The 20,394-nt window shown below is 40.3% G+C and overlaps 1 protein-coding gene across 15 annotated transcripts in view; it reads left to right on the top strand.

The window, feature by feature from the left end:
* LOC143284784 (protein polybromo-1-like) overlaps positions 1–20,394 on the top strand; it is a 71,667-nt gene that overhangs the window by 25,724 nt on the left and 25,549 nt on the right. For 12 of the 15 annotated variants that reach the window (XM_076591797.1, XM_076591790.1, XM_076591795.1 and 9 more), the window contains 16 exons: positions 2,652–2,818; positions 4,014–4,140; positions 4,787–4,978; positions 5,608–5,742; positions 7,008–7,099; positions 7,602–7,644; positions 8,052–8,138; positions 12,278–12,505; positions 13,411–13,493; positions 13,969–14,107; positions 14,868–14,969; positions 15,276–15,350; positions 15,929–16,084; positions 17,151–17,232; positions 17,804–17,879; positions 19,705–19,877. In XM_076591797.1, the coding sequence (XP_076447912.1) occupies positions 2,652–2,818; positions 4,014–4,140; positions 4,787–4,978; positions 5,608–5,742; positions 7,008–7,099; positions 7,602–7,644; positions 8,052–8,138; positions 12,278–12,505; positions 13,411–13,493; positions 13,969–14,107; positions 14,868–14,969; positions 15,276–15,350; positions 15,929–16,084; positions 17,151–17,232; positions 17,804–17,879; positions 19,705–19,877 (1,957 nt within the window). The remainder of the gene's footprint in view (positions 1–2,651; positions 2,819–4,013; positions 4,141–4,786; positions 4,979–5,607; positions 5,743–7,007; positions 7,100–7,601; positions 7,645–8,051; positions 8,139–12,277; positions 12,506–13,410; positions 13,494–13,968; positions 14,108–14,867; positions 14,970–15,275; positions 15,351–15,928; positions 16,085–17,150; positions 17,233–17,803; positions 17,880–19,704; positions 19,878–20,394) is intronic. The other 3 variants (XM_076591803.1, XM_076591798.1, XM_076591791.1) reach the window with 1 other exon arrangement.

Here is a 20,394-nt window from a genome sequence, read left to right as displayed (position 1 = left end):
ATTTATCTATTATTTATTTACTTTTTTTTTTTTCTCAAGGCCTGACTAAGCGCGTTGGGTTATGCTGCTGGTCAGGCATCTGCTTGGCAGATGTGGTGTAGTGTATATGGATTTGACTGAACACAGTGACGCCTCCTTGAGCTACTGAAACTGTTCCTTTAGGGATGGTCTTGGAGAGGCCACAGGATCTTGTTAAGTGTCCATGCCAGTGGTTCATGTGCTGTCTTACTCTTCTGTGCACCTCCTCATTAACCCTCTAGCATTTGCATGTGTTACTGAGAAATTTTTCCCAGTATTAGAAACTTTTCACACATTTTACAAGAAAATATGGTTTCTCAAGTACACAAGCACCACAGACTCATTATTCATTGCAGAGCAGTCATATTTGGCCAAAGTGTTCACAAGTGCCCCACCAAACCGCCATCATGGTAATCCAGTCAAATTTGTACACCAAGTCTATTTGTTTCCGAGTAAAAAGTACCCAAACACACTGAATAAAACACTGACTGTAGCACACAGTATACATTGTTTACAAACATAGACACACCCTACTATTTACATGAACACTGGGTGTCTCATTCACCAGCAGCCAGCCAGATGACTGTCACAACATAGGTGTCACAGCCCAGTGTCACAGCTGTGTCACCTGTCACCCTGCAATGTGTGACAGCTTGACGTATTTGTTGGTTTCATTTGCTGCATTTTGAAGAAGAAAAATTAAGTACAAAAAAAAAAGGAAAAGACGTTGCATTCATTGGAAGAGTATGAAAGGGGCCAGTTGACAGCGCAAATTCCTTGACCGATGTTTGTGCTGCTGTGCTTCTCCACATGCTCTGAAATGATGCCACTGGAATGTTGTTATCTTTGGGATCACTTTCCGTTCCACTGTCTTCTCCTATTTTTCTCTTGTCTTCATCTACATCCAGTTCATAATCATATGCAGTTTTTTCTCTCTTTTAAACTCCTCCAGTTACACACAATAGCCTCAACTTCTTCCTTTGTGTAATCCTCCCATATTTCATTTTTGATACTGGCCACCATTTTCAGCTCCGAGAAAGGCTGTGAATGAAATGGCAAGATGAGGACCAAATTCTAATGAATGGATGGGCTGTTTGTGCCAAAAGTAGCACCATTCTTTCATTGCTTTATCCTGACTTTTGCAGGAATCTTCTGTCATGGTGTGTGTGTACAAGGCCGTGATCAGCACATGATGGAAATTCCCCACTGTGCCCGACTCACAGTGGGCGAATTGCGGCGGAAGTAAACAAACAGCTGGTGTTGCCAGCTGGCAGGCTGTTGCAGGAGTAAAAAAACCAGTGGGTGTCGCCAGCTGGCAGGCTGTTGCAGGAGTAAAAAAAACAAAAAACAGTGGGTGTCGCCAGCTGGCAGGTTGTTGCAGGAGTAAAAAAAACAACAAAAAAAACAGTGGGTGTCGCCAGCTGGCAGGCTGTTGCAGGAGTAAAAAAAACAACAAAAAAACTGGGTGTCGCCAGCTGGCGGGCTGTTGCAGGAGTAAAAAAAAAACCCAAAAAACAGTGGGTGTCGCCAGCTGGCAGGCTGTTGCAGGAGTAAAAAAAAAACAACAGTGGGTGTCGCCAGCTGGCAGGCTGTTGCAGGAGTAAAAAAAACAAAAACAGTGGGTGTTGCCAGCTGGCAGGCTGTTGCAGGAGTAAAAAAAACAAAAACAGTGGGTGTCGCCAGCTGGCAGGCTGTTGCAGGAGTAAAAAAAAAACAGTGGGTGTCGCCAGCTGGCAGGCTGTTGCAGGAGTAAAAAAACCAAAAACAGTGGGTGTCGCCAGCTGGTAGGCTGTTGCAGGAGTAAAAAAAAAAACAGTGGGTGTCGCCAGCTGGCAGGCTGTTGCAGGAGTAAAAAAAAAAAACAGTGGGTGTCGCCAGCTGGCAGGCTGTTGCAGGAGTAAAAAAACAAAAACAGTGGGTGTCCGCCAGCTGGCAGGCTGTTGCAGTGGGTGTCGCCAGCTGGCAGGCTGTTGCAGGAGTAAAAAAAACAACAGTGGGTGTCGCCAGCTGGCAGGCTGTTGCAGGAGTAAAAAAAAAACCAGTGGGTGTCGCCAGCTGGCAGGCTGTTGCAGGAGTAAAAAAAAAAAACAGTGGGTGTCACCAGCTGGCAGGCTGTTGCAGGAGTAAAAAAAAAACAGTGGGTGTCGCCAGCTGGCAGGCTGTTGCAGGAGTGAAAAAACAGTGAGTGTCGCAGCCGGCAGGCTGTTGTGGGCTAAAATATGAGAGGGTTAATGAGGAGGTGCACTGAATAGTCGAACATAATATACTTGTCAGCAGACACTTTAAAATCAATAAAGAAAAAAAAACAATCGCTCTACATCTGGCAACATTGTGCCCACTAAATGCAGCCTGAAGTTTATATTCACTGGCAAGAACTAAGAAACACTAAAATTTCCAAGATATTAACTAATAAAGCTTAACATTCTCCCAAACTTAGATTTCTGCATGATGTAGTGAATATGTTAATGATGGTTTCACTTGCATTAGATTGTACAAAACTAATATTTTTTGAAACAACAGGAATTGATTTTGTTTTTTGTTTTGCATCACTGTGTAAACTAAAAATATTGGTAAATAAGCACAGCATATATCATGTGTGAAAGGACTGGTGTGTTTGATAAACGTTGCCACAGTATCCCAGTGAACAAGCCCTGCTGTGCGACTTTGAGCTCATGTTCAACAATGCACGCCACTACAACGAGGAGGGCTCCGTTGTCTATCAGGATGCTGACACGCTTGACCGCATCTTGAAAACCAAGTGGCGCAGCATGAGCCAGTCACGAGCAACAACCAGCAAGCGGTATGGTCATCAGATTTCCTTTATAACTGTGTGGAGCCGCCATTGCAGAATGTGTTAGGTGTTAGACCTTCTGATCCTGTGTTCACCAGTGATCAAGGTTGGCGGTACCGTTTCATCACGTGTTGTGTCCTTGGGAAAGGCAGTTTTCTCCGATTTTCCTCACTCTATTCAGGTGTGAAAGGGAACCTGGGTTGTGGAAGGTTAAAAGCGGTGGAAGGAGAAGGTTGGGCCCTGCTTCCTATGCTGAGCCTTTGACATAGTGGATATGAAATCACTGCTCTGATGGCTGTAAAAAGTTTTTAAACCCTCTAATCTTTTTTTATGTGTGTACGTTTGTTTAGACATGTTTGAAATGTTTTTTAGTTTTATTTTGTTTTTGGTGATAGCTGACTTTTCATTCTCTCCTCCTCCCTCCGCCCTACTTCCCCCATACCAGCCCCTTTCTGATGTCCATGCTCCCTTTCACTATACAAACTCCAGATCTTTGTGTGTGTGTGTGTTCTGTGTTATGTTTTTTTTCAGCTGTTGGTTATTTTCCTAAAAAAAAGCTTGTTAACTTGAAGCGTAATAGTAATATGCAATGTAAACAAACATACACTTGTTCACTTTTGCGTTCACATACTGATATCTTCTTGATGCATGTCTAAATACACTTCATGTTGCTAATAATTTAAAACATTTCACATTTCTTTGTGCTTGTTTACTTGAAGTAGTGGAATATGAGAACAAAAACATGGCTGTATTGTGCAATTTATGCATGCATACAGAAACACAATTTTACACTTTTGCACATTATTACTGATACGTAACCCTACTAGAGTGTGAGTCTGCGTACACTTCACTGTGTTTATAATTCAAGATATTTTAACTGTATGCTTGTTAACTTCAAGCAGTGGAATCTGGTCAGAAGTATAGCAGTATTGTGTTATATACACATACAAACAAACACAGTTGTGAATGTTTTTGCACACATACTGATACAACTCATTTGAGTGTGTCTGTGTACACATTACATTGCTGATGATAAATGTACAAAAGCATGGCAGTATTGTGCAGTGTATGCATTCATACAAACACACTTTTGTAAACTTTTGCCACATGCATGCTGGCACAATTGTGCTTGAGTGTGTGTATGTCAATGCACAAACATCACTTTGCCGCCAGTTCAGAATGCTTCACTCTGTATCCTACACAGATCCAAATCCAAGACGTCATCCCCGATGTCTCAGAAGCTGCAGGACCTGTTTGAGAGTGTGCGGGATTACCAGGACAAGGCAGGCCGCGCCCTGTCCACTCCCTTCATCAAGCTGCCTCTCAAAAGTGTAAGACTTCTCAGCACTTCACTGTTTCTATTGCCTCTGAAATCAGACCTTCATTTGAATCTGTTATTCGCTTGTTGTTGTTTTTATGTTAATGTTCCTGTTGCCTCTGGAATCAGGCATTCATTTTTTTGTTTTTGTTTTGTTTTAAATTCTGTTTTTTTCTGTTTGTAGGTTAGTGTTGAAATTGTATGGATAGCGTCAGTCAGTTTATTCGAAAGTGCACATGATTTAACATATTAATTGTATTTATTTACAATGTCCACATTATTTTTCTTTTCTCGCATATATATTTTATTTTTATTTGAGCATACACACACACACACTCACATGCATGCGCGCACACACATACATACACAGAGACATGTATTCATGCACAGAGGCAGGTACTCATGTATACATACCATACGGAGACTCCTGTCTCTCTAAGCTATCTGAATGGCTTTCAGAACCCATACTTTTATTACACTTCGGTATTGCATAAATCATTGAAACTCCTACTTTTTATCTGGAAGATTTTGCCACATATTTTAGCAGTTGAACCAAATGTTTTCTTACTAAAAAGAAACTTGATTACACATACTATAAAAAGAAAAAGAAATCAAGATCATGGACAGGCACCTAAACAGGTTTCTCTGTCACACAAAAGGTAAGGAAAAGGTCTGTGCGGCAGGATTACCCAGACTACTATGAGGTGATCAAGAAGCCCATGGACATGCAGAGGATCCAGCAGAAGCTGCTGACAGGGCAGTACGATAACCTGGAGGACATGGTGGCTGACTTTGTCCAGATGTTTGACAATGCCTGCAAGTACAATGAGCCAGAGTCAGTTATCTACAAGGTCAGAGAGAGTTATGATGTGTATGTGAGTGAGAAAGAGAGTATGTAGGTGTATGTGAAAGAGAGAGACATCTGGGTGAGCAAAAAAATGACTGTCTTTTTGAGCAAGAGAGAGAGTCTGTGTGTGAGCAAGAAAGAGAGTTTGTGTGTTTGAGTGAATGAGTCCCCATCTGTGAGCAAGAAAGAAAAAGAGTCCATGTGTATTTACTTGATAGCGAAAGATTTGTTTGTGTGAGCAAGAGTCTGTGTATGTGAGAGAGTCTGTTCATGTAAGCAAGAGAGAAAGAGAGAGTCAGTTTGAGTGAGAGAGAGAGAGGATGGGTAAGGTTTCCAGTGAGAGTTATTGTTTTTGTTTGTTGGTTGTTGTTTTTTTGCTAAACCAATACAAATAATTTGTTCTGAGGTGAAGCCTTCCCGTGTATATGAGACAATGATGGTGTGTGTTTGTGTTGTGTGACAAAAAATAAAGAGAAATACAAATACAATACAATGTTGGTGTGTGTGTTTGTGACAAAAATAAAGAGAAATACAAATACAATACAATGTTGGTGTGTGTGTTTGTGACAAAAATAAAGAGAAATACAAATACAATACAGTGATGGTGTGTGTGTGTGTGTGTGTGTTGGTCAGGACGCTCTGACCCTGCAGCGTGTGGTGTTTGAGAAGAAGATGGAGTTGATGGAGGGCACCAATGATGTGCCGGACGTCAAGGCCTCCGTACAGGAGCTCATCCGCAACCTCTTCATCTCCACCTACAATTCTCAGGTAAAAATTCAGAAAAAAACAAAAAACAAATAAGAACCTGTGCTCCATGTCCTGCATGCAACTGAGGTGGGGGGAAATTCTGAAAAAACTGCTCACAGCAATAAAGGAGGGGGGGAAGGGGGGATTGCTTTTGGGGAGGGGTTCTGGGGGCGGGTAGGAGAGAAAGAAAAGAAGTGGGGGGGGGAGGGGGGGGTTAGTTGTCCGTAACAAAACCAGATGACTTAAAGTCTGGAACTGCTTAAAAGAATCATAATGATAATGCTGTTAAGGATGTTAATCTGCTTTGATAAATAGGTTCAAGGTCCCATGGACATAGTGGGCATTGAATTCACATTCTCAAACACAGCACAGAATTGTTCCACCTAAAATTAAATGTGAAATAATTTTGTAAAATCATAATTGTTAAAAACCTGATACTGTAAAGATGTTTCTGACCAAAATCATGTTCTCGTATTAGACAATGATTTATGCAAAGAGCATAAGCTGGCACTCAAAATTCCATGGATTTCAGCCTGGTGAATACTTTTTATTTTTTAATGTTTAGCTTTTAGGGCAGTAAAAGTTATTGTGTTTTTAAGTTTTAGAATCAAAAACTGATCTGTTCTTTCCTGTCTTTTATTTCTTCTGTCCTCTTTTTTTCTCTTTCTCTTTTTCAGTTCTCTCCCCTCTTCTCATGTCTTCTTGTCTTTCCTCTTGTCTCCTTCATTCATTCTTTGTCTTTACCTAAACCCGAAGCTTGTGTTTATTGCATTGATTAGACTAACTTGGTCAGTAGCTGTTTCATTGTAAGGATGTTAATCTGCTTTGATAAATAGGTGAAAGGTTAAAGGTCCCATGGACATAGCGGGCATTGAATTCATATTCACAGTGTCTGGGGCTTGGTGTAGGAAGATGGGGCCAGATCCATTCCTTCCACCATTTTAAAGAGGCACTGTGGCAGAACCTGTAAGGTGTTGGACTTCTGATCCAGTGTGCACCAGTGATCAGGGTTTGAGGCCCTGTTTCAGCATGGTGCTATGTCCTTGGGAAAGGTACTTTCCTCAGATTTTCTTCACCCCAGTCAGGTGTGAATAGGTATCTCACTTTTTTGTTTTGTTTTTTGTTTTAGATAAATGGAAAGGAAAAGTCAAAAGTTAAAAACATGGTTAAATGATTGCTTTCATTGGAGTAATTTCATACAAGTGCTGTTAAGCCAGTGCAAGAATAATATGCACACATGACTGTGTCATTATATGAAGTGATGCAACAAGGTTGACTTGTGGCAGGATGACGAAGGCCGGTGTTACAGCGATTCGTTTGGTGAGCTGCCCGACCTGATGGAGAGAGCTAAGACGGAAGATGAAGAGCAGTCGGCTGAGTGAGTGTTGTGACTGACTGTGTTGCACTGGATGAAATTAAAATCATGTTTTTATCTTGTTGATTAGTCATTAGACATTATACACTGGTATATACTATTAAGGGTGTTTTGGGGTTGTTTTTTTTATAAATGAAAAAGGAATTTGTACACACATTCTCACATGCGTTCATGCATTCAGCCACATGCACTTTCTTTCGTGTACTTCCCATGCACATTTTTCCTGTCACACAGAATATGTGCACATGTGTCTGCACACACATCCTTGTACACATGCTTACACTCACACTATACTTACATTCACATTCATACTCACACTCACATATATTAACTCTGACAGAGGAAGGAAAAAGCTTGACCATGGATCCATGTCAGCCAGTATCGCCTGTATTTTCTATCAGGTTATCATTCTTATAGTTCTTTAGTATAGACCAAATGCTAGTGTGTTTTAGGTTCAGGGCCTGATGAAAAAGATTTGTGTGATTAACGCCTTGTGATCTTGCAGGAGGATGTTGACCTTTGACCAGATCAAGCGCAACATTGACAGAGTGAGTCTTCTTTTTATGCCTTATTTCAATTTTGTTATGAAAAAAAGAGAACGCATATTGCTAGAAACAAAGCACACACTCCAAATATGTACTTTATGTGAATTTCCTTTTAGGAGGTGCGTCCTACATGTAAGAGCGCCTTATAGATTGAAAATTTGCCAGGTATGTGTTTGCATTGTGGCATGTTCATGATAATAAATGGAATAGGCTGCATTAAGATCTGACAGGTAGGATGTCAATAGCTCAAGAGACTTGTATTTTGCCTGATTAGATCATTTTTCTTTATATTTACCTGGCAAGACAAAGGTGTTAGACATGTATGAGAAAAAGCAACAGCCCATGATGATGTGTGTTCATTGGATATATTTCAGTACTACTACGTTTTTTGTGTTGTTTTTCTCTTCAAGGGTCGATACAGACGTATGGATCGTTTTCAAGAAGACATATTCAGGGTGTTTGAGAATGCAAGGAAAGTCAGTCGTACTGACTCTCAAGTAAGGACATGGCTTTGATCATTGTGTGTGTGTGTGTTTTGTGTTGTTGTTGTACCTTTTTTTTTTTTTTTTTTTTTTTTATATCATAATTATTATTTATTTATTTATTTATGTAAGCTATATATATATATATTTTTTTTTTTTTTTTTTTTTTTTTTTTTTCTCAAGGCCTGACTAAGTGCGTTGGGTTACGCTGCTGGTCAGGCATCTGCTTGGCAGATGTGGTGTAGCGTATATGGATTTGTCCGAACGCAGTGACGCCTCCTTGAGCTACTGAAACTGAAACTGTTGTTTTTGTTTCATGGTTAAAGTTATGAATATGATCTGTGTGACTTCATATTGACCTTCACAGTATCTGATTTGTTCAGGTTTTTTGGGGGGGTTTTCCTGTCGAAGTGGATTTTTCTACAGAATTTTGCCAGGAACTGCCCTTTTGTTGCCATGGGTTCTTTTACGTGCGCTAAGCGCATGCTGTACACAGCACCTCGGTTTATTGTCTCATCCGAATGATAGAACACCATTCAGCTGTGGGTATCATTTCAGAAAGATTTTGGATTTGGGAGAACCTATTATGATCTGTGTTCATTGTGTGCAGCTGTGTGTGGGTAGTGGAGGGTTGAGAGACAACTGTGCATGGTTGTATGCTGTGGGGTTGTGGGAAGTTGTATGCTGTGGGGTTGTGGGAGGTTGTATGCTGTGGGACGTTGTATGCTTTGGGGTTGTGGGAAGTTGTATGCTGTGGGGTTGTGGGACGTTGTATGCTGTGGGTTTGTGGGAAGTTGTATGCTTTGGGGTTGTGGGACGTTGTATGCTGTGGGGTTGTGGGAAGTTGTATGCTTTGGGGTTGTGGGAGGTTGTATGCTTTGGGGTTGTGGGACGTTGTATGCTTTGGGGTTGTGGGAGGTTGTATGCTGTGGGGTTGTGGGAAGTTGTATGCTTTGGGGTTGTGGGACGTTGTATGTTGTGGGACGTTGTATGCTTTGGGGTTGTGGGACGTTGTATGCTGTGGGGTTGTGGGACGTTGTATGCTGTGGGGTTGTGGGAAGTTGTATGCTTTGGGGTTGTGGGACGTTGTATGCTGTGGGGTTGTGGGAAGTTGTATGCTGTGGGGTTGTGGGACGTTGTATGCTTTGGGGTTGTGGGACGTTGTATGTTGTGGGACGTTGTATGCTGTGGGGTTGTGGGAAGTTGTATGCTTTGGGGTTGTGGAAGGTTGTATGCTGTGGGGTTGTGGGACGTTGTATGCTGTGGGGTTGTGGGAGGTTGTATGCTGTGGGGTTGTGGGACGTTGTATGCTTTGGGGTTGTGGAAGGTTGTATGCTGTGGGGTTGTGGGATGCTGCATGCTGTAGGAGGTTGTATGCTGTGGGGTGTGGGAGGTTGTAAACTGTGGGAGGTTGTATGCTGTGGGAGGTTGTATGCTCTGGGGTTGTGGGAGGTTGTATACTGTGGGAGGTTGTATGCTCTGGGGTTGTGGGAGGTTGTATGCTGTGGGAGGTTGTAAGCTGTAGGGAGTGTGGGATGTTGTATGCTGTGGAGTTGTGGGAGGTTGTAAGCTGTGGGGTTGTGGGAGGTTGTATGCTTTGGGGTTGTGGGTGCCTGTAAGCTGTGGGGTTGTGGGAGGTTGTAAGCTGTGGAGAAGCGTGTTTCAGTGTTCTACTGTACTGGTGATTGAGACAGTTTGTCTGATAGAATGTGTACTTGTTTTTGTGTGCAAGTGTATTTTAACTCACTCGCTGCCATTGTCTGCATATGCAGATGTCGTTGGACAAAGTGTTGGATGTCAATGTCCGCATATGCGGATTTGGATTTTGAAAAGTCGCGCTGTTGGAGTGATGTGTCGGATACGAAACTCAAAAGCAGAACTGATTCTTAAGTTATCTTCGGCCAACTTTTTATTCACACACACTGCGTGTGTGAAGTGACACACTCATTAGCAGACGACAACGAAGCATACCCTCGGTCAGCTCTGCAAGTTGTTTGACAAGATGGCATCGCGTCGAAGTGTTTGACACGGTAGGAGAGGTCAAACGCAACACAGCATTGAAACTACTTTGGAAATGATCCAAACTGAAGGCTCCAATGTTGAAGGAGGTAATGTTGATTCGTCGGACAGTGATTTTGAACCATATCCCGATGAACTAGAAATAGATTTGGCCGCTGAAGAGGATGTTTATAGTGGAGAGGAAAGCGAGTCCTGACCATGTGCCAGCTGACCGACACTGACAATGAAATCACTGAGGAAACGGACGACTTTGCTGGTGTTTTTACCAGTGATTGGACTGAAAATGGTGAGTGTGTATGTATTTTATATATATATATATATATGTGTGTGTGTGTGTGAAAGTAAACAATGTCACATGCTCAGGTGTACAACTCTGTGTGTGTGTGTGTGTGTGTGATTGCATGCATATGTTTACTTATTTTCTGTTTTACAATAACATGAAGTTTATTTGTAGAACAAGGTGCTATAGAAATGACAGTTATAGTACTAATGCTGATGATACTGTCATTATTGTTCGTAATATTGTAAAAAAAAAATCTAAGGTGGTTTTCTTTGACTACATGTAAAAACACTTACACATTATGCTTCCATTCACATAAATATTTAGAATAAACAAGGGAATAAGCAAACAAATAATTTAAACAACAATAAGAAGAAAGAGTCAGACCTGCATGATCATTTGTGTGTGTGTATGGTTGCAGGTCATGTTGCTGTGCTGAAGTGGCAGGACAAAAAGCCAGTTCACATGCTGACAACAGTCATGCTGCCAACTACCATGGTCAGTGTGACAACACGACACCGTCCTGAAAGACAGAAGCCATCAGTACAAGACTACATCACCAACATGGCTGGAGTGGATATGAGTGACCAGCTACTGCAAGTGCAAGTTCTGTGAAGACCTGTTCAAGCTCCACAACACACCAAGACACCAAACTGCCAACCAGTGTCCAAAATGTGGAGTTCCACTGTGTGTGAAGCTGTGTCCAGGACTCATCATCACCTGCCATGAGCTTTTTCACTCCAGACAAGGCTATTGTCAGTGATAATACATCAGGTTTTTGTGTACAGTGAACTCCCTTTTTTATGTAGAGACAATATTTTCTTTTGTGTGCGTAAATTTCAACTTTCTCCACCATCTGTTCATACTTCATTGCATGTACTAGGTCTTCAGTTCCTTAAATAGTGTTAGGATGTGATGTGGAACATTTGTAAGCTGTTCAAGGACACTTGGTATACCTTTCTGATGGGTGCAAAAATGCTACAAAATACACAAAAAATGGATACTGTGATCAACAACAAGATGGTTAGTAAATAATTTAATTTTTTCACGGAATACACATACGAAATTTCAATTGTCTGGGTGTTTATTTGTTTTTTTGAGAATTTTTTTCCCATCCTATACAAACCCTGGGTTTTCTGGGATTCACAAGGGCAAAAACTCTTGGCATGAAGTGAGTTAATTGTTATGTGTTGTGTTTCATGTCTTGTACAAAGAGCCTTGAGTCATTGAAGGTGATCGGTCTATGTCTGAGGTCAAAATGATATAAACAATTGAAAAGAAAGGGGGAAAGACAGGCACAACAGTGGAGTGGCTCTTGTGTTGGACTTTCAGTCAAAGGGTCATAGGTTTGATTCCCAGTTGCTGCGCCTGATTGGCAAAGGACAGAGATTTTTCCAACCTCCCAGATCAGCAGATATTCAGACATGCTAGCGCTTGAAATTAAACCCCCTTCCTGCAAATACGCATGCAGAAGATCAGATATGCAGGTACAAGATCCTGTGATCATGTCAACATTCAACAAGTTTTAGAAACAAAAGCAAACCCATTATGCACACCCACAGAATTGAGTGTGGCTGCCCTCATGACAGGGTAAAAACAGTTATGCATGTAAAAGCCAACTTGTATACATACAAGTGAACAAGGGAGTTGCTGCCCACAAACTCCAAAGAAACAACAGAGGGAGGCAGGGAAGAAGCAAAAAATTTCCTTGTCCATATCCTAACTGTCACCATTTCTGTTCGAGTGTCCAATTTTAGAAAATCAGTTATGCTTTTTGTTTCATTCGTTGGGTAAAGGCAACAACTTTTGTTTCAATCCTCTCATGCTGCAACACTATCTTTCTGCCCCTCCCCAGCTGTATGAAGACGCAGTAGAGATGCAGATGCTGTTCATCAAGATCCGTGATGAGCTGTGCAAGAATGGTGAACTGCTGCTGACCCCTGCCCTCAGCTACACAGAGCGCCACCTGCAGGTGGACCTGGAGGAGGAGAAGAAGGAGAAGCTGCCAGGCGAGCAGAAGGAGGAGGAGGAAAAGAAGAAAAGTGGAGGAGAAGCAGACGACAAAGGAGAGGATTGGAAGCCGGTAAGTCCAGCAGACTTTGAGGGCAGAGAAAACCATCTTTACACATGCTGTGCCATCTCTGGCAGGGCTCTGATTCCTGTCCTGTGAAAACTACTTGTCCACCAGTGGAAACTAGCTTTTGGTCACTTTTCTCAGTTCTTCTCTTCTTTTTTTTCGCTCTCTCTCCCTTCCTCTGTCTTTGTTCTCTCCTGTCTTCTTTTCTTTTACCATTCACTTCTCTGTCATCTTCTCTTGTTATTGAGGCCATGACCGGGACTTCAGTTCTTGTTTGCAAGAAACTGTCCCCTCCTGAAATCTGCCAGTTTGTGGGTTATGTGTGACCACATGTAAAGCTGTGTTGACTTGATCTCGGTATAAACCAGGTCAGAGAGATACAGAAACTGTATTATTGGTCAGGAAAACTGAGCAACTCTCATACATGTATAAGTTAAGGGGATCGCTGTCTCCGTATCAACCCATACATAGCACACTTTTCCCAGAAGAAGGCTGAGGCTGAGTGATTATTTATATAGATTAGAGAAACTACAGTTATATGATTATTTAATTCATCGTGGGAAGGACAGTCATGTTGAATCCTAATTATACTATTTGTACAATTGTCAGAAAATAGCCTTGTTCAGTCCGTGTTTGTGATCATTCAAGTTACTTGTATATGTCGGAGAAATCACAGTCCTAATTATTTAATACATTGTATTGCAGTACTGTTTTGTCACAACAGATTTCTGTACATGAAACTCAAGCTGGGGAGAACATGTGGCCACAGTGTAACAACTTTTGGTTTTTTTTCTGTCTGAAAGTGCATTGATATTTCACAATCCATGCCATGCTTTCTGGAATGACAGAAGAACAAGTATGTCCTGGAAATGTTGACTACCTTATTTCCCTTCTTTTGGTTTTTCCTTTAGTCTCAAGACGAACCCAGTGAAAACGAGATTGTCTACAAGGATCAGACATATATGGTTGGAGACTTTGTCTACATTGAACCCAGGTTGGTCATTATGGAAGTGGGGGGTAGGGTGGAGGATAGCACAGAGATTTGTACATGTATGTTTTAGATTAAAACATTTTCTTCAATTTGTTTGTGGTTGTAGTTGGCCAGGAGATTAGCTGATGGTATCCTGTGTGCCAATCTGTGTATTTACATTTTTTTTGTTTTAAAAAATCAGAAATGTTCATATTATATCCAGTTTAAATACAATAACAGAATATGAAATGCACAAAAGAAAATGGATAGAATTTTTAAAAACTGAATGAGAAGTGTTGTTTCAGCATATAACATTCTCTTCCTCTATTTTTTGGAAATTAGCTGTTTGGAAAACCTTTTTGATGACATTATTGTCATGGAAACACATGGTTTTTGTTATATTCAAGAATAAACAATGAACTTTTTTTTAATTAAAAAAAGAGAGATGAAACAAAGCAGATGAGACCAGTGGGGGAACACTGTGGCTGTGTGATGGCAGGGAACTGAACCTGGACCCCCACATCATGATGATCGAAAAGTTCAACACAGATGAGAGTGGGGCACGCATGATCAAGGGCTGCTACTTTTACCGTCCAAATGAAACCTACCATCTGGCCACACGCAAGTTCCTGGAAAAGGTCAGCTTTCCCATTATTCTGATAATGGTTGATTGTTTTCCCGTTGTGGATAGTGTTCTTTAGTCTTTTTGAGAGTCTTGAATAATTTCAGATTGTGGCAAGTCTGTGCTTTGTTTTTTTGTGCTGACTTTAAATCTACAAACCTTTATTTGAAAAGAAAGAAAATGTAGCAGATTATTAACTTTTTTTTTCTTTTTCTTTCTTTTTCTTTTTAAAAAGTTTACCTTTTCAGTGTTTATTCCTTTATTGCTTGAATTCTTTTTCTTGTGTTCACTCCATTCTACCACTGAACTTGTAATTAATGACTGATTTTACCTAAGTCAGCTGCATTCCATTTTCAGGAGCATATTTTGAAATAACTTTAACTTTTTAAGAAAACTATTTTATCCTTGGCAATTAACTTAATTTTATTTATTATTTTTTTAAAGATTGTTTTTTTCCTTTTATGAAGAAATTTCTTATCTGTAGCAATTAACTTCTTTTTTTCTTTTTTATAGATCATTTGTCTGTATGTGAAGAAATCTCTTTAATCCTTTGCAATTTACTTTTTTTTAAATTCTGTTGCCTGTCTGTTAATAAATTTCTTTTATCCTAGTCAAATAATTCAAGAAAAAAATTCTTTTGGCAATCTATGAAGTCTTTTCTATTCTTGGCAGTTAACTTCTTCTCTCTTTTTTTAATGTATATATTCTTTTTTCCAAATGTGTTCCTGTACAAGACGGAGACTAATCCCCAAAGTGACCATTTGTGTGCTTGACAGGAGGTGTTTAAGACGGAACAGTCGCACGAGATCTCCATGTCACAGATCATGGGACGCTGCTATGTCATGTTTGTCAAAGACTATTTCAAGCTGAAACCTGAGGTGAGTTACAGTTTGTATTTTTCTCCACCACTGGCATTTTGTAGCATTCTTCTTTTGGTTGGTAAAGTCTCTGTGTGTGTGTTTGTGCATGATTTGTTTCACTTCTTTCTTTTTCTAAAAAAAATCATTTTTGACTTGCTTTTGTTTATTTCTCAGGCAAATATTTTTGGGAAAGGAAAAATTCTCTTTTTTTTCTTTATCTTTTTTTATAATATTTTTTTTAATGAGTAGTGATGGTTTTTTATCTGTGTATTACGGTGCAGCTCAAACTTTGTATTTATGTCCTTTTTTTCCCTTTTGTTCCAGGGTATACCAGACAAGGATGTGTATGTCTGCGAATCCAGATACAGTATACGCAATAGGTGCTTCAAGAAAATCAAAGTAAGTGATTATAGAAAACTGCTATTTTGTGTGTATTTATTGAAAACATACATGCATGTTAGCAAGAGTCCATAAGATGGGCGCAGTAGCGTTGGAGTTTAAATATGAGGGTCCTGGTTTTGAATCTCGGTAACAGCGCCTGGTGGGTAAAGGGTGGAGATTTTTCCGATTTCCCAGGTTAACATATGTGCAGACCTGCTTGTGCCTGAACCCCCTTCATGTGTGTACGGCAAGCAGAAGATCAAATACGCACATTAAAGATCCTGTATTCCATGTCAGCATTTGGTGGGTTATGGAAACAAAAATATACCCAGCATGCACATCCCTGAAAACAGAGTATGGCTGCCTACATGGCAGGGTAAAAACGGTCATACATCTAAAAGCCCACTAGTGTACATATGAGTGAATGTGGGAGTTGCAGCCCACGAACAAAGAAGAAGAAGTATGTCCATAAAAAGCAAATTTGATTGTCATTAGAAAATCACTGAATTCTTCAGAATGATACTGTTATCAAATGGCCAGTGTGTGGTTTGCAGTTCTGGCAGAGTTTTCACAAATACTGCATCAATGTTGTGCAGATCTGGCAGAGTTCTCGCACTGACAGTGTGAACATCGTGATGCGTGAAGTGCCTTTGGTGCCTGTTCGTGTGGAGTCTGTGTTTGCCAGCAGAGAAGCTAATGAGACCAAAGATCACGATGATGGGGATGTCAGTGTGTTGGACAAAGCACGAATGGTTAGTTTTGTGTGTTATATATTGGGATTCATGCTCACATACACATACACGCGCGCACTTTTCTCCTCTCCTCTCATCTCTGTTTCTCATTCTGTTACCTTTATATTAGTCATTATCACTCCCCGTGGATTTACTGGCTTGAAGTGTCTTTTCATAAAGTGATGTCAAAAAATGAATACACCCACGCACACACACATGAGGAGAAAATTGGTTGTGCTATATTAAATAAATTAATATTAAATTAATATGCTTTCCATTACTCAAGAAATGTGTTTGCTTTTTTTTTTTTGCTTTGTTTCTCTTGATACGCCACTCCTTCAATGTTTGCTGATGTTTGGGAATCTAAGAAGGAGGTGTCTTATATGTCTTTCCCTCATTCATCTGCCAAGGGAAAAGGAGGATTAACTTTCTACATAAACAAAAGCAAACACACTCACATTCTCTTCTTATTGGTGGTTTTCGAAAAGCAAAATCAACTACACAAAAACAACAAACAAAAAAACCCCAGCAAAACACACACACACACACACACACACACACACACACACACACACACACAGTGGATCAGTATCTGATTTCAGCCAGTTTGTTCAGTGTCAGCTGTTATTACTGTTGTTTAAATAGTTGGAATTGTTTCTTTGATAACATTTTTGTGATTGTAATTTTGCGAATATTGCAGTGATAATGTGTGTGTGTGCGTGTGTGTGTGTGTGTGTGTGTGTACATGCTTGCATGTGTGCATTTGTGTGCATACTTGTGGATTGTGTATGACTCGACTCAACTCGACTTAATTTATTATCATAAAATCCTTAAGGATTAATAGACACAACAAAAGAACATAATGAACAAAGAAATAAACGGTAATCTAAGACGCATGCAATGATAAACAAAGATGGTGAGTGTTTTCAGACAGTCATCACAATTGAATAAATCACTAGGGTTCAGGATATTGTCTTGTATCTTTCTATTGACCACATCCTATAGATAATTATATTCTTTTACGGTCATAATTAGATGGTTTCGCAAATTATGAAATAAGATGTGTTTGTGTGTGTGTGTGTGACAGAATGTTCTTTCTGAGGGACCCCCTGATGATGGCAACACTTACTATGACCAGTACCTTCACTCCAGCGGCTGTTTGAAATTGGGTCAGTACACTGCTACGTTGCTGTTTGTTGTGCTCATCTTCTTCTTCTGACATACTGGTTCCATTCTTCCTGTGTTTATTCTTTCCCGCTTTCCTTGCTGGATATTGAGATGTTATCTCTCTTTCACCCTCCTTTCTTTCTCTCTCTCTCACTTTGCCTCCTTCTCTCTGTGCCTCCCTATCAGTGCTTTAGATTTTGCGAAGGTCAGGCATCTGGTGTAGCTTAAATTGATCTGTTCACATGTCAGAAAGCGTAACTGCTTTGTCCCCTGTCTAATGGCCTGATCTCCTCCCCATTCCTTGCTTCAGAATCAAATTGAAACCACATTTTCTGTCCCACCCCATCCACACACACACACATACATGCATTCTTAGCAAACACATACACGCACACTCACTCTTCTCACACACATGCCCCACTCTTTACATTCACATTCTTTACTCACTCATGCACACCCACCTATGCATCCACCCACCCACAACCACACACCCACCACATCCACACACACTCACACTCACTCACTCACTCTCAGTTTTCTATTTCAATCTGTTGTGCTTCTCTGTTTGTGCAGGAGACTGTGTGTATGTGCGGTCAGACAGAGATTATCCACTGATTGCCAGGATCGACAAACTGTGGACAAACCCTGAGTGAGTCGCCAAGTGGTAAACCTATGTCATTGTGGTTTGATGGGTCTCGTCTTCCTTCTTTGGTTAATGGCTTTTTGTGCACAATAGAACTGTTCTCTCTCTCTCTCTCTTTTTGACTCACATTTTCTCTGCAAATACTTTGTCAGTTGACACCAAATTTGGCATAAAAATAGGAAAATTCAGTTCTTTCCAGTCATCTTGTTTAAAACAATATTGCGCCTCTGGGATGGGCACAAAAAAAATTAAAAAAAGAAGCCTAATTATATGCAAACTGCATTTACTGTTATATTTATATTTTTTGTATTCTCTAAACTTGGCACTTTGACCTCTTATTCGGACACAACAACAAGAGGAGTCATTATTATCATTTTATCATATTATCAACAGGAAATTCTTTTGCAAAGCATGGAATTTTTATTTATTTTGCAAACGTTTTGGTGTAGATAGTAAAAAAGAGAAACTACTATGTAATTAGCTCTCTCCATACGAACGGCGAAAGAGACAACGTTACCAGCGTTTCACCCCAGTTACCATCATCAAAATATTGCAAGCGGAAGGCTCTTATACTGAAGATTAATGCTAGGGGACTTAATTTATCACAAGTGAGTATTGAAGGCCTTGCCTCTCTTGTTCATTTTTAGATTTCAAAACATAAGAGCAGACCTGCAGAAGCATTATCCCATTCTATAACCCAAGTCAGTATTTGTCAGATACAGAAACAGAAAAAAGGAGTAGGAAATAAATCAACTCATGATTTTTTTGTTGTTGTTAAGATTAGATATCTGACCAGAGGAAATGTTTTGTAAAAGAAGGAGCAGCAAAATAGATACAGTAACAGAAAGAGCAACAAAATAAATACAATTTGTAATTTTATAATGATAAGAATGATAAAATAATCTGAATATAGGTAAATGTTTTATAACAGAATGAACACAATGAATACAGTATATAACTTTATAATAAGGTAAGGTGATGTCAATGTGTCTACTGAATGTAACTAGGAGAGAGAGAAAAGTCTCTGTTAGAGAGTTGGTGCTGTTTCTGATGAAGCTGCAGTGTGTGTGTATTGCCTGTCTATGGTTTAGATCTCTAGTGATTTTCTCTTTTTGTTGACTCACTTGTGTAAACAAAGTGAGTCTATGTTTTAACCTGGTGTTTGGTTGTCTGTGTGTGTGTGTGTCCGTGGTAAACTTTAACATTGACATTTTCTCTGCAAATACGTTGTCAGTTGACACCAACTTTGGCATAAAAATAGGAAAAATTCAGTTCTTTCCAGTCATCTTGTTTAAACCAATATTGCACCTCTGGGATGGGCACAAAAAAATTAAAAAAAGAAGCCTAATTATATGCAAACTGCATTTACTGTTATATTTATATTTTTTGTATTCTCTAAACTTGGCACTTTGACCTCTTATTCTGACACAACAACAAGAGGAGTCATTGTTATAATTTTTTGTTCAAACAGGAACTTCTTTTGCAAAGCATGGAATTTTTATTTATTTTTGCAAACGTTTTGGTGCAGATAGTAAAAAAGGGAAATAACTCTGTAGTTAATGCTAGGGGACTTAATTTATCACAAGTGAGTCTTGAAGGCCTTGCCTCTCTTGTTTTCTTTGGAGAGAAAAGAGTCTCCTATAGAGTTGATAAGACATTCTGATGAAGCTGTATTCTATTTGTCTTGCCTTTCTGGGTTTCAGTATCTGATAACTTTCAGTTGATAAGACTCTGGTGAAGCTCTATTCTAATTGTCTTGCCTATCTGGGTTTCAGTATCTGATGACTTATTCTTCTCCTTCATTTTCCCCTTGTCTTTCACCTATCTTCAGGGGGGATGCCTACTTCCATGGCTCCTGGTTTGTGCGCCCCTCAGAGATTGAGCACCCGCCCACCCGCCTATTCTACAAGAGGGAGGTGTTCCTGAGCTCCATTGAAGACACCAACCCTCTGGGCAGTGTGATCAACAAATGCTGTGTGCTGCACATCAAGGACTACTGCTCCTGTAGGTGGTCTGTTTGTCTACAGTATTTCTGACACCAACTGTTGTCAAGTGTTTATGTGGTATTTATATGGGGGGTGGAGGGAGGGGGCGTGTGTGCGTGAGTGTTTGCATTGAGTGGGTGGTATGTGTGTCAAATGGATGTTGTGTTTGAGTGTGTGTTGTTTGTATGCGTGCTGAGTGGGTTTTGTGTGTAAGTGTGTGTATGTACGTGCTGATTGTATATGTGTTGAATGGGTATTGTATGTATTCAGTGTGTGTGTGAGTGCATTGTGTGTGTGTGTTGTCATGTTGGAAGGTGGCAGAATGGTTAAGACGCTCAGCTGCCAATACAGAGAGTCCGTGAGGGTGTGGGTTCGAATCCCGCTCTCGCCCTTTCTCCTAAGTTTGACTGGAAAATCAAACTGAGCGTCTAGTCTTTCGGATGAGACGATAAACCGAGGTCCCGTGTGCAGCACGCACTTGGCGCACTGAAAAAGAACCCATGGCAACGAGAGTGTTGTCCTCTGGCGAAATTACG

The sequence above is a fragment of the Babylonia areolata genome, chromosome 8 (assembly GCF_041734735.1).
Source record: "Babylonia areolata isolate BAREFJ2019XMU chromosome 8, ASM4173473v1, whole genome shotgun sequence".
NCBI classification, from domain to species: Eukaryota; Metazoa; Mollusca; class Gastropoda; order Neogastropoda; family Buccinidae; genus Babylonia; species Babylonia areolata.
The sequence above is the reverse complement of the archived record's forward strand: the minus strand, read 5'-3'. Positions and strand labels throughout refer to the sequence as shown.